The 27,481-nt window shown below is 37.7% G+C and overlaps 2 protein-coding genes and 1 long non-coding RNA gene across 5 annotated transcripts; 2 read left to right on the forward strand and 1 right to left on the reverse strand.

The window, feature by feature from the left end:
* Positions 1–6,498: 6,498 nt before the first annotated feature.
* ppp1r26 (protein phosphatase 1, regulatory subunit 26) lies at positions 6,499–23,707 on the forward strand. Of its 3 annotated transcripts, none has more exons than XM_067423411.1 (5): positions 6,499–6,632; positions 16,556–20,053; positions 22,744–22,861; positions 23,168–23,217; positions 23,677–23,707. In XM_067423411.1, the coding sequence occupies exons 2-5, from the start codon at positions 16,620–16,622 to the stop codon at positions 23,690–23,692; spliced, it is 3,618 nt and encodes a 1,205-aa protein (XP_067279512.1). In that variant the 5' UTR covers positions 6,499–6,632; positions 16,556–16,619; the 3' UTR covers positions 23,693–23,707. The 3 variants fall into 3 exon arrangements, with proteins under 3 accessions (XP_067279512.1, XP_067279513.1, XP_067279514.1); XM_067423412.1 differs by lacking the exon at positions 23,677–23,707 and adding an exon at positions 23,426–23,604; XM_067423413.1 differs by lacking the exons at positions 22,744–22,861; positions 23,168–23,217; positions 23,677–23,707 and having other exon boundaries at positions 16,556–20,712.
* LOC137046277 (uncharacterized) lies at positions 9,072–15,441 on the reverse strand. Its single transcript, XR_010898921.1, has 5 exons — positions 15,146–15,441; positions 14,239–14,295; positions 13,966–14,006; positions 13,585–13,721; positions 9,072–9,897 (listed from the first exon to the last, which is right to left on the reverse strand). It is a non-coding gene; the product is annotated as an uncharacterized lncRNA (long non-coding RNA).
* mrps2 (mitochondrial ribosomal protein S2) lies at positions 23,677–26,053 on the forward strand. The gene is made up of 4 exons (XM_067423417.1): positions 23,677–23,818; positions 24,051–24,164; positions 24,708–24,837; positions 25,297–26,053. The coding sequence occupies exons 1-4, from the start codon at positions 23,680–23,682 to the stop codon at positions 25,829–25,831; spliced, it is 918 nt and encodes a 305-aa protein (XP_067279518.1). The 5' UTR covers positions 23,677–23,679; the 3' UTR covers positions 25,832–26,053.
* The last annotated feature ends 1,428 nt before the right edge of the window (positions 26,054–27,481 follow it).

A 27,481-nucleotide genomic window follows, 5' to 3' on the forward strand; every position in this document is an offset into this window, starting at 1 on the left:
CTATCTTGGAATCTTAGAATTTTCTATCTTGGAATCTTAGAATGTTCTATCTTGGTCTCATCAGACCAAAAAAAATCTTATTTCTCACCATCTTGGAGTCCTTCAGGTGTTTTTTTTTTAGCAAACTCCATGCAGGCTTTCATGTGTCTTTCACTGAGGCTTCTGTCAGGCCAATGCAGTGATGTTTGACTTTCTACAACTTTCTCCCGACTGCATGTTCAGCTACAGTGATCTTTGGGTTCTTCTTTACCTCTCTCACCAAGGCTCTTCTCCCTCGAAAGCTCAGTTTGGCCGGACAACCAGCTCTAGGAAGGGGTCTGGTTGTCCCAAACATCTTACATTTAAGGATTATGGAGGCCACTGTGCTCTTAGGAACCTTAAGTGCAGCAGACATTTTTTTGTAATATTGGCCAGATCTGTGCCTTGCCGCAATTCTGTCTCTGCTCTTCAGGCCGTTCCTTTGACCTCATTATTCTCATTTGCTCTAAAATGCACTGTGAGCTGTAAGGTCTTGTATAGACAGGTGTGTGGCTTTCCTAATCAAGTCCAGTCAGTATAATCAAACACAGCTGGACTCAAATGAAGGTGAAGAACCATCTCAAGGATGATCAGAAGAAATGGACAGCACCTGAGTTAAATATATGAGTGTCACAGCAAAGGGCCTGATCATTCCTTGAGGATGGCAGCCCATTTGTAATCTTGGTGATTTCAACATCCACCTGGACAAACCGTATGCTACGGATTTTCACTCCCTTCTATCCTCATTCAATCTCAAATTACTACCTCACACACCCACAAATCTGGCAACCAACTTGACCTCATCTACATACGCTACTGCACTACAGAAAACACTTTGGTCAAACCCTTACACTTCTCTGATCATTACTTCATCACATTTAATCTACATTTTACTACTCGTACACTTCCACTTCCAGTTTCAGACGAAACCTGCGTTCTCTTTCTCCCTCTCACCTCTCCTCCGTTGTGTCATCCTCTCTTCTGTCACCTACACAATTCTCCTCTATGGATGTCAACACCGCAACAGACACTTTATGTTCCACTTTAACTACTTGCTAAAATAGTATCTGCCCTCTATTTTCTAGGCCAGCTCGCTCTACTCCCTCTAACCCTTGGTTATCTGATGTTCTTCGTGAACACCGGACCAAACTTAGAGCAGCAGAGAGAAAATTATACGACCCATCTGACCTAAGTATCAATCTCTGTTCTTTTCCTTCTCACAGGATATCCATACAGCTAAATCGTCATATTTCCACAAAAAAATCAACAGCACCTCAGACACGCACACTTTTCAGAACTTTCCCCCTCCACCACCTCCCACCACCTCTCTATCTTGCCCAATTTATTCACAGATAAAGCCACAATCATCAGCAGTTAGTTCCCACCTCCACACACACACGATTTTAATGGCCACATCCACAGCCAAACATTTTCTCTCCTCCTTCTCTACACTCACTGAGGCTAAAGTATCTAAACTTCTCCTCTCCAGCCATCCCACTACCTGCCCTCTAGATCCCATCCCCTCACATCTTCTTCAAGCCATCTCCCCTTCACTCTTACCAGCACTCACACTCATCATCAACACATCTCTCTGCACCGGCATCTTCCCTACCACATTCAAGCAGGCTCGGGTAACCCCACTGCTTAAAAAACCCACATTAGACACATCACTTGTAGAGAACTACAGACCTGTTTCTCTCCTACCATTCATAGCTAAAACACTTGAAAGAGTTGTCTTCAACCAGGTCTCATCTTTCCTTTCACAGTCTAATCAACTGGACGTAAACCAGTCAGGTTTCAAAAAGGGCCACTCAACTGAGATGGCATTATTGTCAGTTACTGAAGCCCTGTGGATGGCAAAAGCAGCATCCTGATCATCAGTCCTCATCCTCCTTGATCTGTCTGCTGCCTTTGACACTGTGAATCATCAGATTCTTCTGTCCACCCTCTCATCACTGGGCATCACAGGGACTCCACTCCACTGGTTTGAGTCCTATCTCACAGGTAGGTCTCTAAAAGGTTGCCTGGAGAGGAGCGGTATCCAAAACACATCAACCGACCACAGGGGTTCCTCAGGGCTCAGTGCTTGGACCTCTTCTCTTCTCCATTTACAATACATCATTGGGACCCATCATATGGGCACATGGCCTCTCATATCATTGCTATTCTGATGACACAGCTCTACTTCTCATTTCAACCAGATGATCCCACAGTAGCTGCATGAATCTCAAGCTGTCTGGCGGACATCTCGGCATGGATCATGGATTGATTTGATGGATGAAAAAACATCACCTGCAGCTCAATTTAGCAAAGACTGAGCTGATCGTCTTCCCAGCTAATCTGACCAAGAAATCTTGGAGTCATCTTTGTTAAACCAGCTGTCCTTCAAAGACCACATCTCAAAGACAGCTCAGTCATGCAGGTTTGCGTTGCACAACATCAGGAAAATCAGACCGTTCCTTGCAGAGCATGCAACACAGCTTCTTGTCCAAGCCCTGGTCATTTCTAGACTTGACTATTGCAACGCGCTTCTGGCTGGACTTCCATCTTGTGCAATCAAACCGCTGCAAATGATCCAGAACGCTGCGGCACGTCTTGTCTTCAATGAACCCAAAATGGCTCATGTCACACCTCTTTTCTTCTCTCTGCATTGGCTACCCAACCCGATCACACATAAATGCGTATAAATAGTACGAGTGTGCAATGTCGTGGAATGTATACGCCAAAACTCATTTTGGCGTGCATATGATACGCTGTTTTTCGCGTGCATATGATACGCTCTTTATGGCGCATATATGACACACGCTTGGGTAGGTTTAGGGTAGTGGGGCGTATATATGACACACGCTTGGGTAGGTTTAGGGTGGTGGGGTGGGGGGTTCGTATGTATAATACGCCATAAAATGCGTATCATATGCACGCGAAAAACAGCGTGCCATAGACACGCCAAAATGAGTTTTGGTGTATACATTCCACGACATTGCACACTTGTACTATTTATACGCATTTTTGTGAGAATACCCTGGGCTACCACTCTCTGCCCGGATCAAATTCAAAGCTCTGACTCTTGCTTATGGATCTTCCACAAGCTCAGCACCCGCATACTTCGACTCAATTGTACGAGTCTACACCCCCACCAGAAGCCTTCGCTCCGCAAATGAGCGAAGGCTTGTGGTACCATCACAGAGAGGCATGAAATCCCTCTCCAGGACTTTTTCATTCATTGTTCCTGGTTGGTGAAACGATCTTCAGTCCTCCATACGCATGACAGAATCACTCGCTTCATTCAAAAGACAGGTAAAATCTCATCTCTTCCATGAGAACTTAATCTTATCATAAAAAATTAAATAAATAAAAAATCCCTCTAACTCTTCCTCCTCTAATTTTCTTTTTCTTCTTCCCTTTTCTGGTTTTTGCTACTCTGAGTATACAAATCATGGTATTTAGGGCACTTTTTGCATTTCTTTGTCTCTTCTTGACAGATCGCTTCCTTTACTTCTGAATTGTAAGTCGCTTTGGCGTCTGCTTAATGCGTAAATGTAAATGCAAATGTAAATACATGAACAAACTGGAGCCTCACCTTCAGTTTAAATGGGTTAAAAAGAGAATAATCTAACCTGTATAGTCACATGATCATAAGATTATTCAGATTTATTCAACATAAATAAGAGTTCAGCGTGTCTCCGATGGCTAAGCAAAAGTGAGCTTGAGCTGCTGAAGTGTGAAATATATAACATGTTGAAGATGTTCTGCAGGTCTGAAGTTACTGATCCACAAAATATAGGCTACAGCATCATCCAATGGACCATTTATCTGATCTGCCTACCCAGTTGTAATAAGAATAACGCTGAGATAATGTGGTTACTAAAACAATTAAATTATGATTATAAATACAATACAGGGTCATGAATCATGAATGATATGCTAGAGTGTCTACAAAGAATAATAGACATAATGACAGGTAAAGTAATGGCCATGAATTCAATAACCAAAATATGGTCACCATGAATCAAAATGGACAATTATTTTTATTTTATTTATTGATTTTATGGAATATTGTGATTTATCCATGCATATTATTTACTGTTAAAGCCATGTTTCCTCTTAATTTTTAATCATAATAACTTCCCCTCTCGTGTTTACTGGCATGACCGCCAGGCAACCTGTCACTCATACAAGATCTACCAATAGCAAAGCAAAACCAATCAATTCCCTACTCTGTAAAAAAAAAAAAAATGGTTGGTTTAACTTAAAAAAGTAAGTAACCTGGTGGCCCTAAAATTGTGAGTTTATTGAAATAAAAAATTTGAGTTGATACAATGAAGGAAATTAGTTTAATAAATAGAAACTCAACATCTGAGTTTATCTGAGGTATCTGAACCATAATATTTTTTTGATAAATCATGAAAATAGCACAATTTGGCTGCGTCATCACAAATAAAACACACACAATTACCCAATACACTTTTCATAATACAAAATCTTTTAATAATATTTTAATAAAGGTTGTTAATTCTCCAAAAAGTAATTATATTAACTCAATTTTGTTTATTTCAATGAACTCAAAATGTTAAGGCAACCAGGTAACTTATTTTTATTTTTTTAAAGTTTAAAATCAAGTCTTGCCAATATATATATATATATATATATATATATATATATATATATATATATATATATATATATATATATATATATATATATATATATATATATATTTTCTTTTTTTTCTTTTTTTGTTCAAAAAGCCTTTTTACTGAGATATACATCACAACATGAAAGAAAAGGCAATTGCAACTTCTGCTGCCGACTAAAAACAGCAACCTTCAATGCAAATCTGTAGTGCATGGTTGAATTTGCATCTAAATCTTGGCTACAAAAAAAGCTATTTCATCATTTCAGTGACAGTCACTGTTGCCAAAATTATAGATTTCATTATACTGTAACATGGTATGCTGATATGGGAAGAAGGAGGCAGGAAACAGCAAACGTTCAAAATACTTTAATCTTAAAATAAACAAGATTAACGTTTTATAGGCAAAGTCATGTTGTTTTTTTCACCAATCCATTTTCAGGATTTTACCATTTGTTTAAAGATGATTCTCAAATAGTCAATATGTTATGAAAGATATAATGGAATGAATTGACATACCATTTTACCTTATGCAATATTTGGGTAAAATGTCCATGCATGTGATTTCCAATGGCAATAGGCTACATTATCTAATTTGCATATGAATGTATTCTCCTGTATTGAGGACATGTATGAAATCAATGCCCTGTTTTGTAACAGAAAGTCACATTTTAATTAGACACCCCATAACTTTTTCCTGAGATGTTGATTCATAACAAACTATTTGAAAACTAGTCAGATTTAAATGATAATTAGCCTACAAAATATATTTCCTTAAAGGTGCACTATGCAACTTTCCGTCCACTGGAGGGCGCCTATTCAAAACAAATGCGTAGTTTGATGACGCAAAGTTTGAGCGCAGCATCTTGGGACATGTGGTCTTCTCATCACAGCCGGTGAAAAATAGGACTCGGGCAGAAATCACGTTCATGCATGCGGTTAATAACGTTATTGTAGTGTGAAGCAGAGCAGGACCGAGTGCTGTGGAGCTGAGCACAGCTGCTGGAGCGATTGTTAAACAAGCACACGACTCCCGAGCACCGGGACTTTTATTATGATGGGACGGGACACATTTGCCGGGCGCCTGCACTGATCCGCTCTTTCGGTTATGATTATGAGGTAATGCAGCTCTGTTTATCATATTAGATACATTTAAGTGTGTTGAAAATTTTGTTATGACGTTACTCCGTGCGTTCACTTGTTCACACTGCTAAGAGTAAAGCGCTTCCGCCAAATAAAACACGACCCTGAGGGTAACGCAGATGCAATTGACAGGCGACTTCCTCAAACGCTATGCTGAAACGTCCCGGTCTTTAGTTAAAATAGCAATTTTCTCACAATTTACAAATAGTTGGAAACATTGGGGATATTGCTGGTACTCAACTGAACAAAATATTTAACACCGGGCCTAGTGGTTTTTGGATATTTTACTGCAAAAATACTACATAGTGCACCTTTAAAAGAGTGTTAGGCTACATTTGATAATTCAGTCATTTTTAAAGATCAAGGAGAAGTTGTCCTGGTCAAACATCAAAACAAATGGTATCTCTGGAAAGCCCTGAATGTGCTCTTTACAGGACATCCAGACGTCAAATAGTGACATGTATGCTGTCAGAGAAATTGCTTTAATGGAGAAATGTCATCGTGGAGTGGAACGTGGCTCCCAAAAGGGTACTGGACACCTGTTGTTGGCTGCTTTTTCTTCATCATTCAGTTAATTAAAAAAATCTGCTTTGGAAAGGAAATATGTACTGCACAATGTATGGCTACATCATTCATTTCACAACACAGATTCGGTCTGCTCTGCAGTACTGTGTCTTTAAGTGATTTCTGGAGGTAAGTCGAAAGGCAGAAGGGGTGCACGAGACAGCTGCGCGCGCCCGCTCCCGTGTGTGGACACTCCAAAAAATGTGTTAAGAATTAAAAAAGGTGGATCTCTTACACTGGAAGATCAACGCAACAGCTGTTCATCAGTCGTAAGGTGAGTCTCATCCCGATATCTGTCGCTTGTATGCAGCGGGCTGTTACTACTGTGATGTTGTACGATAGAGACACAATAGAAAGAGGGTTTTGCTAAATGAACCGGCGAGAAGTGAAGAGGCCCCGCAAGCGTCTCATCGCACCGCATACATCTCCAGGCGAACTTTAGCTTTCCTCCTTCCCTTTCTTTGCTACGTTTTAGGGGGGCAATGTTTTTAGTAGTCCAATTTGGACGCACGACCCCCGAACTTCCTCCTAACAGACCTTCTTTTAACACTAAACGAGTGTAAACACGGCCGGGAACACCGTGGCCGCCAGGCGGAAGACGCTGGTTCCTCTACGGTGTCTGTTAGCTCCGCTCCCCGGTCTCGGGTGCAGGCAGAGCCGCGAGATGCGCAGAGGGACAGCGCGGTGAGACGGAGCTCTGGAGGCGGATTAATAACACACAAAGACTACACGGTTCTCGCAATGAAAGTGCAAAAGAGGCACAATGTCTCTACTTGGCTGGAGTTTCATTGTAACATTATAGTGGAGGGAGTTTTTTGTGCCATAACTTGCGAGAGTTTATTGTCTCGGGAGATGAAGCCGTTGAAGGTGGCGGAGGGGCCTCGGCTATTGCGCTGCTCGGTATCGTTGTAGCCTAGCACCTATACAATAAGGAATGGGAATCGTATTTAATGTTGCCATCTTAGCGATTCTGGTTCATTAACGGTTTCACTCGTGGTTCTTTCATCAGTCTACTTTAGAGGAATAAACATAAAAAATAAAAAAAATCTTTCCCTGAATGTATTCGTTCCCCTCAAATCTAACAAAGCACAAATACATTACACACAGATTTGTTGAGAAGTCAAATATGAAATTATTCAAATAAATTGTTTAAACTATGAAATTCAAATAAATTAAACATAAAACACATCCAGTGTTGGGTTAGTTACTCTAAAAAAAAGTAATTAATCACTAGTTACTAATTACATCTTCAAAAGTGTAATTAGATTACAGTACAAATTACTCTCTCCAAAAATACTTTAATTACTTATTACTAATTACTCCCCAAATCCTATATCAACCTTCAGTTAAGCGATTCAAGATAGACATGAAACGGCTCTTTTAATTCATTCAAATACATATATTATTCGTATTACCTGACCAAATAAGTATTACAAATGTAAGTATTAATTATATATATTTTATATATTATTATATATATATATATATATTAATATATAATATTAATTTTAAAGTTAGACTTTGATGTTAATTCCACTTTTGTATTATATATAATTGTTCTACAGTATTTAGTTCATTTACTTGTGAAGTAACTAATTAAATTACACAAAAAATAAGAGATCCCATTCTTTTTTTATTGTTTCAAGGGAAAATTAATACAATTACAGTAATTAATTACTCAACACTGCATATGTATAACATTTTCTTCACTCATTTTTACTCAAATGCCACTGAATAAAAACTTTTTGATTAAAGCCGTGATGATATGAACCACTAGTCAGTAAGCTTTCAGTACAACATAACACACTGACAGTTCTTGGCCCATTTTGAGAAGTAACTAAAAGTAATAATTTACTTTTCAATTTGTCAGATTCATTCATCAACCGCTCCAACTGATTCATAACTCCTAATTTGGCCAAATAGTTTGTGATGTTGTTGATTCACTGAAATGAACTGGTCATAAGAATCATTCGTAAGGTAATGGAATGTTGATGTAGAGATGGTGTATACCCGCCCCTGTATAGTAGTTAATAATATTAATAACAACTATGTAAAAGATTAATAACCATCAGAATTAGCTTTTTTTGCTTTTAACCAATAGGCTATTAGTGGGACATTAGGCTTATGCACTGAAACACCTGTTCGGGTTTGCACATGTTGCATTTATTACTTAAGTATACCGGAACAAACTCTTCTGGAAAATTCCCCCTTGAAAGAAAATGAATAAATAAATATATATATTGATTTAAGGAAGAAAAATACTTTTAACATCAACTCCTTTACATCAGAACTTTGTCGTAACACTTTATCATTGAAGCCTGTTTTATTAGATTGTGCTGGTTTTAACCTTGTGAGAAACCTTTTTAATTCGGTTAACTCTTGAAGTAGTTTTTTTAGTTAAACCAAATAAAGGCTAGTTAGAGTTTTAACATGTAATTTTGCACACAAAAAAATTGCCATGAAAATAGCCACAGAAGTGGCGTTTAAAGCAAACTAACATGAAAGAATTATATGCGTTTATACACACTTTCTATTTGCTCTTCTATGCACTGAGATTTCTAGATTTTGTTAATGTTCCCAACTTCCCATACATAAAGTTGCCACAGTCATTTCATGCTTTGAATGTGCTTAATTTGTACCATTTTGTTTTATTAGTATATTTTTATGTATCTATTTAAATTTTTTAGAATTTGAAAGATAATAAAGATACACTGTAAAAAATTCACCCGTATTTTTACGGTAAAGTACTGGCAGCTGTGGTTCCAGCCCATTACCGCAATTTTACGGTTTCAACAATGCTGTAATTTCACAGTAAAGTACTGGCAAGCTAGTTCCAGTCATTTACCGTAATTTTACGGTTTCCATAATGCTGTAATTTCACAGTAAAGTACTGGCAGCTGTGGTTCCAGCCCTTTACCGTAATTTTACGGTTTCAATAATGCTGTAATTTCACAGCAAAGTACTGGCAGCTGTGGTTCCAGCCCTTTACCGTAATTTTACAGTTTTTAATTTGTATGGCTGTTCTGTAATTTCACAAAGTACTGGCAGCAATGGTTCCAACTACAATTCTACAGTATAAAAAAAGTTAATATAAATACTGTTTTCTATTTACTCTATTGTCTGATATCTATTAACATCCCTATGTACCATAATGTTTACAGACATTCCAAACAGACTTTTTACTCAATGGAAAAAATAAAGAAATAGATTATGGTGTACATTGTTTGCCATTTATTTAAAACAGGTTTTAACAATACATTCAATGCATTTTAAAATGTATTTTCTCTGACTTTCTTTCCTTAAATACTGTTTTAGAAATCATTGAGAACCAATAAATCAAAAATCCTTGATAGGGCAAAAAATACGGTCAAAACATCCCAAACCTGCTTTTAAAAGAGCTGGCCTGGGAGGAAGTCCAGATCTGAGAGGACATAATCAAGAGAACCAATGGGTGAAAAAAACGTAGGAAGAGGCAAAAAAAACAGCCAACACGTCCCACATCAGCTTTTGACAGATCTGGTCTTAGAGGAAATCCAGGTCTGAAAGGAAAGAAAATCAAGAAAATCTTAGTGGTAAAATAAAGCACATGGCAAAAACTAGTGATCACATACTCTGTGAAAACTTTCAAAAGAGACATAAAATGATCATGTTAATGAACTAAACTAATCTTAAACAGCAATTGAGTGTGCAGTTTGTTTTGAATGTTTGTTACAGCATAGAGGAAAAACATAAAAAACAATCTTAACAGAAAGATTATGGGGTCAAGACAAGACCAGAAAGTTTAGCTGTGTGTAAATGAAAGTGATTGTGTTTTTTCCAGTTGGCCGGATAGGAGTACATTTATTTAGTAGATTTAGGAGTATATTATAATTGTGTATATGTAAAGAGAGCTGTTAAGTTAAATGTGTAAAACATTTTTTTTACAGCAGAAGAAGTACATTTGAGAGTACAGTGGGAAAAAAAGCTGTAAACCCTCAACCTTTGGAATTGGTTGGTTCTCTGCATTAGTTGATCATAAAATTTCATCTGATTTTTACCAGTCACAAGTATAGACAAACACAATGTCCTTAGAGGGATAGTTCACCCCAAAAATCCAAAATTTCTAACCCCCATGCTATATATAACACATGACAATCGCATTGATTGGCTGCCATTCTTTTGACACTTAGGGTGTGTTCACACTTGTCATGTTTGGTTCGATTAAAACGAACCCTGGTGCGGTTGCTCGGTTAGTGCGGTTCATTTGAACATATGTGAACGCTGCCACCCGAACTCTGGTGCGCACCAAACAAGCGGACCGAGACCGCTAAAAAGATGGGTCTCGGTCCGCTTCCAAACGAACTCTGGTGCGGTTCGATTGATATATGAACGCAACACGGACCAAAGACATGTAAACGGACCAAAAACCGGACGTATAATGTCACAAGATGCCACGCATAATGCAGCTGATTTGACGACGCGGAAAGATCGGTGTACGTTATCCAAAATGAGTAACTTTAACGTTAGAGGGCAAACGTAGAGCAACGAGGAAGAGCCTCATCAATATTTGGTCTGACGAGCATGTTTCGAAAATGCTAGAAAAAACACACAAAAAGCAAACCTGGCTCTTCTCTTCAAAGTTCCTGTGTTGCCCATTAGCAGGTACAGACGACAGAACGGCCGTCTCTGCACAACGGAGGATATCCTGCTGCTGTTTTGAATGTTTTGAACATTTTATGAGCTCTTCATGAGTTCTCAGCGGGTAAAAATAATGCCACATGTACACGCATAAAATGATCGCGTTTAATCCAGCACATAGCGTTGTTTTGAACATTTCATGAGCTCTTCATGAGTTCTCTGGTAAAAAATAACGCCATATGTGTTACACGCATAAAATGATCGCGTTTAATCCAGCACACAGCGTTGTTTTGAATGTTGTGAACATTTCATGAGCTCTTCATGAGTTCTCTGGTAAAAAATAATGCCATATGTACACGCATAAAATGCCCGCGCGTGTAATCCGCACACAGCATTGTTTTGAATGTTCGGTAAGCGAGCTTCTACGTCATATAAACCGACCAATCAGGTTGTGAGCGTCTCCCTGTGCCTTTGGTTCGGTAACTTTAGGTTCGCTGTTAAAAATGCCCGTGTGAACGCTAAGCGGACCAGGACTATTATGTTTGTTTTTGTTTTTTGGTCCGGACCAAACTAACCAAACGAACCGAACTACAAGTGTGAACGCACCCTTAAAAAACACAACAATCTTGAAGTGGATGAATCAATGTCTTCTGAAACCAAACCGTAGATGTGTGTAATAAAAATATTAATATTTTTAACTCACTTTATTTTTGTGTTAGAAAAACAAACAAAAAATGAAATGCTAACTAAACTATAAATCATTACTTCCAATCTACTGTCATAAGTAAGTGAGTTGTGAAGCTCATGCGAAATGTCGGTCATCTTTGCTTCTGTGTTACTTCTCGAACAAGCTTTCACAATGCACTTACATCACGTCACAATGTCCCTCTGATAAGTGCTCATATGACAGTAGACTGGAAGCAATGAGTTATTTAATTTAGCATTTTTAGGTTTTTTTATTTTATTGCACAAACCTATCATTTGGCTTTAAAAGGCATTGATTTATCCACTGGGTTCATATGAATTACCATCACGATCGCTGTTCTTTTTTAAGTGTCAGACATGCGACAGCCAATCAATGACATTATATGGACTCAGAGATGGATTTGTTTCCTAAAAATCTAATTTTGTTTTGGTAATAATTGTTCATGATTCCCTTGTTTGTTCTGAGCAGTTAAACTGTCCACTGTTCTTCAGAATAAAATCCTCCCCCTGGCACCCTTTGTAATAGTTGAGTCCATCAGTAGTTCTCATTGTGAAAAAATGGGTCTTTAAATCATGCAGTCACTATTGTAAAGGGTTCAATTGTGCAGAATATGCTGGAAAACCAAAACTGTGCAGGACATGGTAGATTTTTCTGAAGAACATTGAGCAGGTTAACTGCTCAGATCAAACAAGGCACTCATGTACAACCATTACGACACAAAAACAACATTTGTGGTTCATAGAGATAACAACAAGGTAGTCACTTACCAAATTAACATTTTTATTACACAGCCCTGAGAGTGTGGGAAGTGTTGAGTAAAGTCATTAAAGATTATAATTGTTTGTGTAGCTAGCTTAAACACTTTTTTTTGTCTATGTGACTAATGAAGATCACATGAAATGTTAAGAACAATTAATGCAGAAAATCATTCCAAAGGGTTCAGATACTTTCTTACCACTGAATATGAATGCAGGTAAAGGATTAGTTCATCCCAAAATGAAAATGTCCTGATAATTTACTCACCCCAATGCCATCCAAGATGTTCATGTCTTTCTTTCTTCAGTGGAAAAGAAATTAAGTGTTTTAAGGTAAACATATCAGGATTTTTCTCCACACAATGGACTTCAATGACAATCAGAATGTTGAAGTCCAAATAAATGCTGTTTCAAAGTGCTTCAAAGGGCTCTCCTCAATCCCAGCTGAGGAATAGAGTCTTATCTAGTGACTCAATCTGTCATTTTCTAAGAAAATTTAAATGTATATACTTTTTAACAACAATTGTTCATCTTGTGCTGGTCTGCAATGTGACAGGCATTACGTCATCTCATTGGAAAGGTCAAAAGTAATCACCACCCCATTGTTTACTAGTATGGAGAAGAATTATCGTTCACATTGTGTTGTATGTTGAATTACATATTTATGGTTTTGTGTCAGTTTATTGTTTAAAATGGTCATTTCGTGTGTATATCCTGGATGTCTAATAATGTCATGCGAGACCTTTCCAATGTGAGGATGTCATGCCTGGCACGGAGACCAGCACAATATGAACAACTGTGGTTAATAAGTATATACTATTTATTTATTTTTTAGAAAATGACAGATGGATTCCTTAGCTGGGAGTCATTTGAAGCACTTAAAAATCCTTTGAAACATATTTATTTGGACTTCAACATTCTGGTTGCCATTGAAATCCATTGAGTGGAGCAAATTTCTGAAATTTTTTTCTCAAAAAACTTAATTTTTTTCCCACTGAATAAAGAAAGACATGAACAACTTGGATGGCATTGGGGTGAGTAAATTATCAGGAAATTTTCATTTTGGGATGAACTTATCCTTTAAGCAGTGTTGATTCTTTTAGGAAGCTGCACAAATGGGAGTGTCAGTAGGCATAAAGTTTAGTTACCTAGACGAAATTCCATTCGAAATCGATGAGGTTCCATAGAGAGAGAAGCAACTTTGGGATTGACAGTGGCAGACTTCTTGCTGACAAGTTTTCCAGTCTTCTTTGAAACCACCTTGCCTCTGCAGGTCTTAGAACCTCTTTCGGGGTTTATCCCAAACACACACACACACACACACACACACACACACACACACACACACACACACACACACACACACACACACACACACACACACACACACACACACTTTAAAATAGAAAACTTACAAAAATCTACCTTTTATCAATTTAAATATTGGATTAAATATACATTTGCTAAATTACGGGACAATAAAAGAAAATAAACAAATTTAAAGGGTACTATAAAAGGTCACAAAATACCTTTGAATGAATTCCAATGTGCCACATGCCTCCTCTGGATACTGACAATTGAAGACAGAACATTGTAAACATTATTCCAATTGCATTCAGAAATCGTGATTGTATGCCCTTACAAACAACACGACCCTCTAGTCTAGGGTAATCATCCAGTGTTCAGTACAGTTATCTGCCCTCCCTGAAATGATTTTTTTCTTCAAATTATACACAACACTTAAAACAACAGTTTACACAAAAATATACATTTTCTGATAATTTACATGACGTGAAACTCACCAATGATTAGGGATGCATACAATGTCAGTAAAACTCAGTAAAACAAGTGAGTGATTCCTAGAAAAAAAGAATACAATTATTATTTAATAAATATTTAATCTTTAACCAAGCAAAGAAATTCGACGTCAGAGCATGGAGAACATTGCATAGTGAAACTTAAGCTGTTGAAAACTGTCTGCTAAAACGAGTGCAGTCAAGAATATCTGCCTCCTCTTTCAAAAACAACCTCTTTGACTTTTAATACTATATAACGTTACATGCGAATCTCACAAAAAAGCAAGTACTCGGACCACTAAATTGAAAATATAACATATATATATATATATATATATATATATATATATATATATATATATATATATATATATATATATATATATATATATATATATATATATATATAAAACGTTAAATATCTATTTTGCATTGGGAATTTTAACAGCTTTACATTATTTGCATGGAAACTAATCAAATTGACCACAACATTTTAATTGCTATCATGGTTCTGGATATTTCGAGTAGTTTTGTAATTATTCTCCATCTTATGTGCATGATATTAACGTTATGCGAATAACATTAATGCATCTGGTTAGATTAACGTTAGCATCATGTAACATTAACTTACTAAACCAGAAATTCATGTGAATCGAGATAAGGGTTAATGTTACTACAAAAGCAAGCCAAAATAATTTCTAAATGGCAACTTAACTTCAACCAAGCAAATTCGCAGTAATACTTTAAATCGGAGCTCAGAGAATATTCATTAGCAGGCGAAAGGCCTCATGCCGTTGAGAGCTCTGTCTGCAAAATGCGATTAGGGCTAGCACAGTAAAAAATACCTTGTGAAAAAGGCGATTTTATAGGTTGGGAGCAACATAATAGAATAACTGCAAAGAAATAAACTCACCTTGAACATTGTCCTTCTTTAAAATAGCCTAGACAGAGGAGTGTTGCTGTTCTTTGACTGCGTCTGCTTTCTGTTTGAAAAAAAACCGCGTTGAAGATGCCCCGCCCCCACGTGATATTTTTTACAGGCCAATACTGTTTTTTCCAGGAACAAATGGATTTACACATAAATGCTGTAAATTTACTGCAAGTAATTAATTTATGGAACCTAGACTGTTAAATTACAGGATTAAACTGTTTATTAAAATAACAGTATTTTACTGTTGGAAATCGCCCGTATTTTTACAGCAATTTTTAACAGTGTATTGTTTGAGAAGTGAGATCTCTGATTACCGTCCTTGAAAAGTAGTGCTTGAAAAGTCCTGGAATTTAATTTTACACTATCTGTATGAACCCTGCCTGGTGTAAGCAGTTTAATTAAAAAAATTCCAAACAAGATGATTTTTTTACAAATACATAAAACTAATTAAAAAAATATTAACAGACTGTGAAAGTAATTGACACTCTTAATGTCAAAAAGTTGTTCATGTCAAAAATAAGGCCAGGGATTTTATTTATTTATTTTTTAACCTTTCTTTAACATTTTGGGTTATATTTTTATGTATATCAAATCAAACTAACGAAGAGCATCGGCTAAATTAAATGATACTAGTTCTGTCAGTTAACATCCATTAACCTTATCAAATCAAATTATAGTCCATTAGTGATGTGGATGTTCATTTTTATAGACCTTCTAGAACATTCCTGAAGGCCACAATTTTTTTTTTCCCGCAATTGAAACTCATAAAACTTAAATTGTTCCAGGAAATCCTGTAGCTGAATAAAAAGCAGATTTGTGTGTTTTACAAGCTATCTCTGGGTATTTTCATAACAAATTATATGAATAATTAGTGCTAATTGACAGCTTTTATTACAGTATAGAATCTATAAAATATATTTTCGGGCTTATTCTGTGGTATTTACATTCAGTAAAATCCATGATGACTTGATGCACAAGTGTTTGTTGTAAATAAACCAATCATAAAATTGTCATAAGGAAAATATAGGAAAAAATATTATAGACTACAAATTAGTGTGTATTGTTCAGCAGTGTATTTGATTAATTAGACAGTTAAAAGCAAGAGAAGAAAAACATAAAGTAAAACTTGTCATTAGACAAAGCTCAGAAAAAAACAGGTATTACACTTGACATTTCTGTCCCCCTCACTTCCCCCTGCCTGTAGCTAATTTCTAAGTAGTTAAAAGTGACAATTTTACAGCTCTCTCTGGTCCCTCTTACTGTTAATATTTTTGAAAAATTAAACCTTGTATGTTTAAATGTGATGTATAGCACTCTGCCTACTCTGTCATGTTATGTTTTAGAAGTAAATAATAATTAAATTTAAATAAAAATCTTTTTCTTCCATTTTAGAATGTAAAGATCACTGGTGGAGATTCCCCATGTTCCTACATCCCTTCCAATCCGACCTTCTAGAATGTTCCTGAAGACGGTTCCTCCGGTGGTGGCTATTCACTCGGAATGGAGGTCCAGTAAGAGCTGCAGCCTGCCTCTCTTTTTCAATGACAGTGCATCTGACAGTGACCTTGCCTCTGTTAGTGGCACCCCGATCCCACAGAAGATCCAGATGATTATAGAGAGCCTTCACTGCACCCAGTCTTCGGACATGAGTGAAAACGGGCAGCCCGAAAAGGCTGCTCATTCCAGCCAGGAGGCTGGCTACAAGGGTCAATTGCGATGTATGGACACGGCAGCAAGATCCCGGCGAGCGGGGGCGGACACTAAGCTACAGTCCGCCAGGGTTAATAATGGTGATGATTCAGACAGTGATGATTCTGTGGACAGGGGCATTGAGGAAGCTATTCAAGAGTATTTGAAAGAAAAGGTTGACCACAAGCGCAAAGGGGATCTGGTGACAAGTTCGCCCCCAGCGCCCAAACTTCAGCGGAGAGAGCCCACTGTCCCAGATGCTGCTAAAAAACAAACACATTCCACTAGTGCCAAGGTGTTAACCGCTAGCAATCATATCCAGAAAGCCTTGAGTGGGACGCTGGCCTTAAAGAAGAAAGTCATGAAGAAGAAGCTAAGCAAAGAAAATCCCTTTAAGAAAGCAGACTCAAGTAAAGTTTTGCCTGTAAAAAGTCTTCCTCTACCCAGAGCTAAGAAAGGATCTTCCTCGTCTTCTGAGATGGACAGAACTCCACCTCGTCTCATCATTAAAGAGGAAGAGGAATTGCTCAATTCAAGCAGCGACGATGGAATCGAAGAGGAGATTCAGAGATTCCAGCAGGAGAAAAGAGACAAACAGGAAAGTGACAAAGATGCCCTGAGATCTTCACAACAAAGGAAGGACTCTGATTCAAGCAGTGATGAAGGTATTGAGGAAGCCATTCGTCGCTTCCAGGAAGACAAAGACAAAGAGAAGAAAAAGAAAAGTCCTCTCAAACCTGCCCAACTCCTGCCTGTGCAACGTAGCAAGGCATCCGTCATTTCTCCCGAGCGCATAATCACTCAGCCACTCAAAGCGTTGTCGAAGAAAAACAACAAGAAAAAATTGACTACCAAGAAGTCTAATCTCCCTACACCACTGACTGTAAGCCACTGTTTGAACAAGTGTACATCCCAGAGCGCTAAAGTTAAAGTGTTTACACCTCCCCCTTCAAACCCAAAACAAACCCACATAGAACATCAGATCCACTCCAGCCTGAAGGTCAACACTGCTGAGCTGATGTGTGCAGAAGCCATTCTAGACATCTCCAAGACTGTCATGCCCGAGGTGTTTGAGTCCAACTTAAGCATTGCAAACAGAAATTTGCTGCAGACTCCACCGTTCCCCACTGTTGCACCATCTGAAAATAAAAGTGATGAGAGCTCCGTTGACAGTGAGGATGGAATAGAACAAGAGATAAGGAAATTTTTGGAGCATAAAGCAAAAATGAACAAAGAGCTTCCAACAACAACAGGTGCACCTCCACCAGCTTCAGAAGATCCCACAGGAAGTAAGGAGCCAAAGAAGAAGACGAAGGAAACCCAGCCGAATAAAGCAGTCAGGCTCTCCCTGTCAAAAAAACGCAAGTTTAAAGAGGAGCAAAGCAAACTTGACAAAGATAATGACTTAGCATTGAATGTTAAAGAAGAGCCCCCAGGGACACCTTTGATTCATAGTGACTCCACCAGATCTGACCTTTCTACCATTCCTACTGTGACATCACATTCAGGCAGGCTAACCACCATTAAAAATAGCAAACCGAAGCAGAACTCCACACCTTGCAAGGGTTCAGATTGTAGTGTACCTAAAGACAAAGGTTCCACTTACAATACATCCAGCCCAAAGGCTGTGATTGTTTCCGAGAGAAATGACAGCAGTGACAAAAGCAGCTCCCTGGACAGTGATGAGGATCTAGATGCTGCAATTAAGGACTTGCTTAAGACAAAGAAGAAAGTCAAAAAGAAAGTTAGGGACTCGAAGGTTAGAAAAAATACCAGACCTTCAGAGGCATCGTCTTTGGATGTCATAAAAAAACAGAAACCTTTCATAGACCAGAAGAGTATCCCACCTGCCAAGCTTGTTAAGTCTGGCGTCTTAAAAGGGGGCAAAGAAACTCTGAATGTTCAGACTAAAAACGACAAGGGTTCTAAAAGCAGAGCTGTTAAAGGCAAATCAGAAGTCCAGAACATCAAACAATCTAAAAGCCCTGTGCAAACTGACAAGGTGACTGGGAATGGTGGGGTTTCCAAGACCACAGATGGGGACATGCCTTCTTCCAGTCCACGTGCAGAAGACAATGACAGTTCTGTTGACAGCGATGATAGCATTGAGCAAGAGATCCGGAGATTTCTAGCTGAAAGGGCTAAGGTGTCCACACCTCTCGCCCCAAACATCAAACAGGAAGAGGCCGTAAACTCCTTGACCTCATCTGCAGAGTTTGACGTTAAACCAGAAATTCAAAAGACACTCACTGAAACTCCAGTGTCTGCTTCAACATCAACCTCTGGTAGACTCTGGAAAAGTGAAACACAAGAGGAATCCATAGAGACACCCACAAAACCCATTGAGGCACCTGCAGAACTCGACAAGGGACCAGTCCTGACACCAGGCAGCACTTGCATTATGGGTTTCAGGAGGACTGAAAGTGAAAAATTTGAGTGCTCCACCCCAAGAGATCCAAAGAACGGCAGCTCACAGACAGGAAAGGACACTCCGACGAGTCATGCCATCAATCCCAACTCCTTCACAACACCCTCTGAGAGGTCAGAAACGCCCCTTTTCTCAGGTCATCAACACCAAAACCTGTTCCTGTTGAGGCCTGTTAACAGCAGTATGAGCGACGTCAAGGAACCTTCCCTGGTAGACTGTAATGAACTTCCCATCAGCCGCCAGAGTAGAACAGCCCCTAGGATACCTTTGAGGGATGTCATTAGCTCTCTTTGTCCCTCACCTCATTTAAAAACTCAAATTAGTTCCCCTGCAGATAACCCTGCCATCATCACTGGTGATCTCTCGACCTCGGCACCCCCTGGGTGCAGGACAGAGGGACTTTACGTGCATAACCGCCTGAAAAGGGTCAGACACCTCTCTGATAGACCACACTTATCCCCCGCCACTTCACATCTGTGCCAGCCCTCACCTGAACTGCAGTCCAACCAGGGCAATGGCGTAATTCAGGTGCAACGGGACCAGGCTACTTTACCATCACTCTCAGCAAAGACAAATCTGCAAGTCAACCAAGCTGAGTCTACAGAATCCGCTGCAAGTTTAGGAGAAAAGCAAAGGGAGGGAGAAAGCGTTAGCAAGGAAGAGAAAAAACAGGAAGATGAGGAAGAGAAATGTGTTGATGAGACAGATGTAGAGTCAGATGAGGAAAGGAAAGATCAGAAGACACAAGACAGGAGGAATCAGCCCTCTAGTCAGTGAGTACCTACCTGTTCAAACACAAAACACACACACATATCAGTTGAGGGAACATGGTCGCCAAAAGCCCAGTACCTATCCATGCTTTTGTTCCATCGAAGAAACGGAAGACGACTTCATCAAATTGTTGCGGTCTTTAATTAGAATGATTAATGGGTGGAATTATGGATATAAATCTGATCCGCAGGTTTCCCAATCATACAGCCGAAATTTTCCTTCGGCTTTAAGCATTAGTTGTTTTATTTTAGCATTTAGCCTGACGGACTGCAGCGTCTCATCCTGCATTTCTACATTTCTGTCTTTTTGTACTGTATTATTTAGGTTCCAAGGGACGTCATGTAGGAGTATTTGAGTGTACCACATCATTTTTTGTATGTTTGTACATTTATAAATATATTTAAAAGCAGACACGATGTCATAAAGAGAGATTAAACTTTTTAAATTGTTTTTGTTGTTGTTTTTCTCTGCAGCAGCTGCAGCATTTCTGAATGAATCCTGCTTTACAAACTTTGCTTTATACTGTTTTAAAATTGTGACTTACGAAAAGTAAAGTGCTATGAAAAACCGAAGGTTTATGAAAAGATGACAATAGCATTGCTGAGTTTACATGTTACAGAGTTCCACAGGTCCTCATCCATAGGAAAATGCCCCCCCCCCCCCCCCAAAAAAAAATATGGCTAAAAGTTAAATAAAACTGTGCAAATGGCATCTTCCAGTACTAAACTGTAAAAAGGACTGCAGAATGTATAGAGGCCAACAGAAGGAAACTGTTTAAATGTGCATCAATGCATTTTCAGTTGTTATTCATCTGCAATGGTTCTTAAGAAATGCAACATTTTTGTAAATATTTTGATATGTTCCAGTCATTTAGCCTCCATGCATAATAAACTGACATAATGTTGACCCCTGACCTCTGAGAGGGAAGTCCGAGTCACCTCTCAGTAACATTAAAATGTTCCCTGAGGATTTTAAAATGAGGAAAATCTCCTCAGTTCAGCAGTTAAGGACTAAAATAGGCCTCGTTTGTGAAACAAGCAGAATGAATTTCTGTTCAAATGGTTCATAAAGCCCTTCTTGTGTGAATTGTTCCATTCAGTTTAATGTGACAGTCTATGCAAGAATAGTTTTACAAACAATTTACCAAGAAATATGTTCTTGTGTTTCTTAATGAGCCCCTTTGAGTTTACATTCAGTATGTATATAGAATGTGTATGAAAAACAGCCATTTACTTGGTATGACATTTTTTCAGAAACATGGCAGTAGCAATTATGGTATCCTTTGCCCTTTTAAATTACTAACTTGCCCTTGACAAATGCATTTCCCCCCTTTTTTGTATTTAGTTAGGAATTCTTTATATTCTTTTGTCATAACTAGGTTATTTTTGTACCACTGGACTTAAAACATTCAGAGATTTATATCAGACTGCAAATTGCAAGGTGGAAATTCTCAAAGTTTCAATATTCAGCCATCTTTCTCTTTTTGCACGTTTGCTTACTTATCAAACACAATTGTCAAGTCACGCAACCCCCTCCTCTCTCATCACTCTCTCCGCACCTGTTTCTTAGTTCCTGTTTCTGTTGCTTATTATATGTAGGTTTTTTCCTATGTGAAAAGAATGTTATTTATTTTTGTTTATAGAAGAGAAGAAAGTAAAAGACTCATGCTGACTATGCTGGGCATTGCCAGTTTTCATAAATATTTTGCAAAAAATAATTTTTTGGTCCCCTGCTCTGCACAGAGAAAAGAAACTCAAACTGTATCTCTGAAGATGTATAATAAAAATTGACTTTGAGACACAAGGTTGTATTGTTCTTAACTGAGTGTGTGTGCAAACATGCATGAACGTGTAAGTTTCTGTACATGTTTCTAATCAGTATCTTGCATATCTTCCTCTGTTATATTTTAATATGAAGTGGCTTCCTTTGTCATAGATGTCTAAGGAAACTAAAGCTAATGCCAGTTTGTGCACACTCGGATATTCTGTCAAAAAACAAAGACAGTTTCCTTCCTTCCTTAATCTAATCTACATAATGTGATGTGAAATTAAAAACATAATCGGATGAATATTCTTTTTTTTAAATTTGTTTATTATGTTTCTGTCTTGCTGAATGTTCATGTTTTTACTCTAGAGTAATTAAACACTTCCAGACACAAACAGGAATGGGCTGTCAGTTTTTCCTCACAAAAGAAGATTGGAGGATTTCTTAAGAATGTAATGTAATGTAATGCATGACTAATTTTATTCTTTGCCACAAACATTTCAGTTGCATTATTGTGTCCACATGCTGTGCTGGACGTACTTGATTCATGATATACCAGACCCAATATAATACACACAAAAAAATTGTTTTTGATTTGAACAGTATATTCGCTTTCTGTTTTAAACACTTTGCATGTGTTCTATTGTAAATTTTGAGATTTTGTTTGCACTTGTAATATGTAATTCTAGATGTGTTGATTTATCTACACTGTAATGCTAAACTAAATTCCCAGTGAACACACATCCAGAAGTGTTTGCAAACTCGTAGTATCGTAATCACATTGGTTATTGGTGTTTGAAAAATCTAACATTTAATGCATGTAATATGATGGGTTTAAGTTATTGGTGTTTGCAGATGATTAATGCATGCAGAGACTGGCAGTGGACTTGTTATGTATGTGTAAATATGTTTCTTTTGTTTGCTCCAGGTCTCTCTCCACCTCTATAGATCCAGGGTTCTTACTAAGTCCATATATCGCCCTGGACACGGACGAGAGGAGTCTGAAATTCCAAACCAGACGCCTCAATATTCAAAAGCAGCTAGAGGTACGTACAAAGACTATTAAAAATTCATGCATTGAATTTCACACAAACAATCTGTAACACAGATTTGATGCATTCAGTACATATAAGGGTATATATAGCCGTGTGTGTGGTCCTGGTAAACCCAAAAATGTCCCCACAAAGATGGCAATATCGGGCAAAACATGTTTTTATGTTTTACATAATTCTCTGATGGGTAGGTTTAGGGGTAGTCTTTGGTTAGGCCATAGGAAATACCATTAAGCCGATATAAAATCAATGGAAATCTATGCAATGTCTTCACTTGAGTTGTGTGTGTGTGTGTTGTAGGGCAGCAAAACAGTGAAACGAAGGCTGCAGTTTGTGGTCAGTGTGCCCAGGTAAATACACCAATTAAATAATAAAGGACATATTGCTCACTAAATTACACATAACATAACTGATGAAGCGATAAATAGATACATTGATTAAGTTGTTTTTTTGTAGCAAAAAAATAGGTGTTCATCCAAGAATTATTTATTTGCTTTCTGGATGTTATGCATTAGTGGAACTTGTTAATGATGTTTATTTATTTATTTTTTATTACAGGTAAATTGAAGCCACTGGAAAATATAATGAAAAGAATGTTCTTGTTTTCAACAGAATATATTATATTTAAAAATGTAATTGTTGCAACACATTATTTAATTCTGTATTCATATGTGTTTTTACATTCTGGTTTTATTTATCATTTATCAGTTCCATCATTTAAATTGTTCATTGTAATCAAATTGATACTGGTTCCTTGAATAAAGTTTTTTTGTTCATTTCAAATCACGGGGACATTGTGGAACTTGTAGTTCATGTGTTGTGTAAGGCGAACGGTTTTTATTAGACCAAAGCGCTGTATGGAACATCACTATCCACAATCCTTTGCGCTTTTTCGCAAGCTCAGTGGGCGGAGCTCGAACGGAAACATGGCAGCGGGCGTCTTAACTAGAGGTGAAATAAAAACGTGTTTTATGTAACGTTAATACCCTTTCAGTGCATTATAGTATATATACCATATTAAAATAAGTATATTTATTAACAGCAGAATTACTTTGTAGGCTTGCTTGTGATTTGCAATGGCACAATACACTACATGTGAAACTATGTGATCATTGAGTTTGAGTTGGGGGAAGAAAAGAAAAAAAAATCTAACATTTAATGCAATTAATATGATGGGTTTCAGTAACGCAGGTTCTCCGGGGCCCTCGGTTGGTCGCTGCTGTGTTCTCATGTCACGGACAGACATTCAGCTCCGCAGCGGCTGCAGTCAAATCAACTCCTGCAGCGAGAGACACCGGTGATTATGATTATTATTATGATTATGACACATGCATACAGAACACCTGAAACCCAGCGAACTAGAGAAACAATTTCTGTGTACAGTATAGCCTATAACATGTTTGTTTAAAACTGGGGGCCATAAGGGAATCCTAGGGTGCTCGATAAAAAATATATATTAAAATAATTATTAAAAAAATAGTGTGTGTGTGTATATATATATATATATATATATATATATATATATATATATATATATATATATATATATATATATATATATATATATATATATAATAGTTTAAAATTGGTCTATTTACTACAAAAACACAGCAGCATTTTAAATTGTAGGATTTATGGTTGTCCGTTGGGTTGTCACACAATATGTGGGGCCTGTGAAGCTTGCATATAGATTTATTCCCTTTTAGCTACTTGAAGTGATACTGTAAATATGTACCTAATATCTGCACTATTCTCTGTAAAGCTTTTAAAAAAAAAAACATTACACAAAAAACTGTGTGAGATATTTATTCATAACTAATATACAGTCTTACATATACAGCTGCTACAGAGAAAATCCAGAACTTCCCACTAACTCAACCAGACTATTTCCGCTTGTCTGAGCTCTTCACCATAAAGGACCTGTTTGAGGCCCGTGTCCATCTTGGACACAAGAAAGGCTGCCGACATAGGTGGGTAATTGACTTGACATTTTCAAGTAGTGTCTTGCAGTATAACATGCTGTTTCTTATATTTATTACTTTATACATTGTTTTAAATTAATTTGTTACACAATAAATTGTGTGTGTATATATATATATATATATATATATATATATATATATATATATATACACACACATATATATATATATACACACACACACACACACACACAATTTTTGTCTAAAATATAAAAAAGGCTAACTACAGCTACAACTAAAATTGAATACGCTATTAATATTTTGTTGGATCGCTCTTGTTTTTGTACAATTTGCTTATAAAATCTTCAAAAAGTTTTTAATAATTTGAATAAAGGGTGAAGATGTCAATTTTCCTAGATATCACTTTTGGCCATTACTGTATTTAATATATATAATGTGGCAAAATGAGAACTTTTTTTCAGACCACTAAAGTATGTTTCTCTCTAGGCTGATGGAGCCGTATCTGTTCGGCTCTCGTCTGGATGTTGACATCATTGATCTGGAACAGACGGCAGAACACCTCCAGCGGGCGCTGAACTTCACAGCTCACGTGGCGTACCGCGGAGGCATCGTCCTGTTCGTCAGCCGCAGACGGCAGTTCGGCCACCTGGTGGAGGCGACGGCGAGGGAGTGCGGCGAATACGCTCACACGCGCTACTGGAAGGGAGGACTGCTCACCAACGCCCCAATCCAGTACAGCCCCGGCGTGCGACTTCCGGACCTCATCGTCTTCTTCTCCACGCTCAATAATGTTTTCCAGCAGCACGTCGGCATCCGGGACGCAGCCAAAATGAATATTCCCACGGTCGGGATTGTGGACTCTAATTGTAACCCCAGCCTCATCACGTACCCAGTGCCAGGCAACGATGACACTCCCGCTGCGGTGGAGATGTACTGCCGGCTATTCAAAATGACAGTGAACCGGGCGAAGGACAAGAGGAGACAGATGGAGCTCCTCAAGGGTATTTCAGCCTCAGTATGAGGGAAGTTCATAGTTCAGTGGAAATATGAGTCAAAGAAGTTACTTCAGTTCAATTCAGACATATTAATGTATTCAAGTTCAATACATAAAATTAACCATCCCAGAACTGAAGACGTCCAACAACTTAATTTGCCAATGTAAAATCCAGAACTGAATATTTATTGTTGTTTTGATTTCCATTGCTTACTTATGAACACAATAAAGTTTCACAAATCCATAGTGCGATGTTTAGTTACAAAAATGTAAGTTTGTGAATTGTCTTGTTGCCACTCTTTAGCTAAATGTCAGTACTTTAATATACGTTTAAAACTAAATATTACTTTTTTTTGTTATATATATATAATATTTGTGATAAGTAACTCTAACACAATGATTGCACTTGTCTTGCTTTATTGCTGTAATGATCTGACTTCTCAAATACTAGTGCTGTCAAAATTAGAGCGTTAACGCATGCAATACATTTTTTTAATTTAACGCGTTTATTTGACTTTCTGTCATCCTTTGGCTAGCATTAGATGATCACGCTCTTATTCATATAAATGCTTTAAAACCATTCTAATGTGTCAAGACAAACGAGAACACACTGTCTGTGTTTTTTATTTGTATTTAGACAGATAGGAACGCCACAGGTAAATATGACATTTATTATATTGGATCTATGTAAAGTTTGTTTTAAAGGGGGGGTGAAACACTCAGTTTCAGTCAATCTCATGTCAATCTTGAGTACCTATAGAGTAGTATTGCATCCTTCATATCTCCGAAAAGTGTTTAGTTTTATTATATTTATAAAAGAAATATAGGCTGTACCGAGCCAAAAAAAAAACCGAGCGGCTGGAGGCGTATCGTGTGGGCGGAGCTAAAGAATGACGAATGCGCACAAAGCGGTGACGTCCTCAAGTGTGGAGAAGCCCATGTATGCTATCGATCTCAGCTAATACAGATATGATCCAGAATCAAATTCGGAGGCTGAAATAAATTGAACAGGAGAAACAGCAACATCAGGACGTCCGTCTCTGTGGTATGTACTGTATTTAGTGGCCTGTAAACATTTGCGCTTGTTTACTCACAGTTTATGAGGACATGATTCGGTTTATGGACTATTGTATGCGACTAAACCTTAGCAGTAGCAAGCAAAATGGTTTTGCACGTCAGACTAGTGCAGTGTTTCTCAAACTGTTTCTGCCATTCCCCACTTTGGAGGTAGGGAACCTGTCCCCAATCACCCCAACAAAATGGTAAATATCTAGCCTTTAAGTTTGCCTGTTAACATTTATTTTATTAACATCACATTTAAATCTTTCATGTGAACAGTCAAAATATTTTAGCCCATTTGACTCCCAGTGTGAGTGTTTTTTAAGGCAATGTTATTTTAGAACGTTTCGCCTCAATGTGTCTATGGCAACGCGTCATATTTATCACGTGACTCACCACAACCAAAATAGCGCTAGATGTATCGCTTTTATTACGTGTTTTTATTATGTGTTTTTTATTCAAAATACTGACAAACTTGCTTACCATGTCATCAACTATCTAATAATCCAATTGTGGGTGTGTTTTGCCATTTAAAAATAAATGATCTTGATTTTTTAATGTGAGATGGGCGTTGCCACATTTGAACCGTTTATAAAAAAATGCAACCGCAGGTCCGAG

Source organism: Pseudorasbora parva, chromosome 18 (genome assembly GCF_024679245.1).
Source record: "Pseudorasbora parva isolate DD20220531a chromosome 18, ASM2467924v1, whole genome shotgun sequence".
Lineage (NCBI taxonomy): Eukaryota > Metazoa > Chordata > Actinopteri > Cypriniformes > Gobionidae > Pseudorasbora > Pseudorasbora parva.

What these genes read in the sequence shown, in the direction of transcription:
- ppp1r26 (XM_067423411.1), top strand. Translation starts at nt 16,620, where the DNA reads ATGTTCCTGAAGACGGTTCCTCCGGTGGTGGCTATTCACTCGGAATGG. An exon ending in AGGAATCAGCCCTCTAGTCA is followed by an intron (nt 20,054 to 22,743) that starts GTGAGTACCTAC and finishes TGTTTGCTCCAG; the next exon opens with GTCTCTCTCCACCTCTATAG. An exon ending in ATATTCAAAAGCAGCTAGAG is followed by an intron (nt 22,862 to 23,167) that starts GTACGTACAAAG and finishes TGTGTGTTGTAG; the next exon opens with GGCAGCAAAACAGTGAAACG.
- mrps2 (XM_067423417.1), top strand. Translation starts at nt 23,680, where the DNA reads ATGTGTTGTGTAAGGCGAACGGTTTTTATTAGACCAAAGCGCTGTATG. An exon ending in AGCGGGCGTCTTAACTAGAG is followed by an intron (nt 23,819 to 24,050) that starts GTGAAATAAAAA and finishes GATGGGTTTCAG; the next exon opens with TAACGCAGGTTCTCCGGGGC. An exon ending in TCCTGCAGCGAGAGACACCG is followed by an intron (nt 24,165 to 24,707) that starts GTGATTATGATT and finishes TTACATATACAG; the next exon opens with CTGCTACAGAGAAAATCCAG.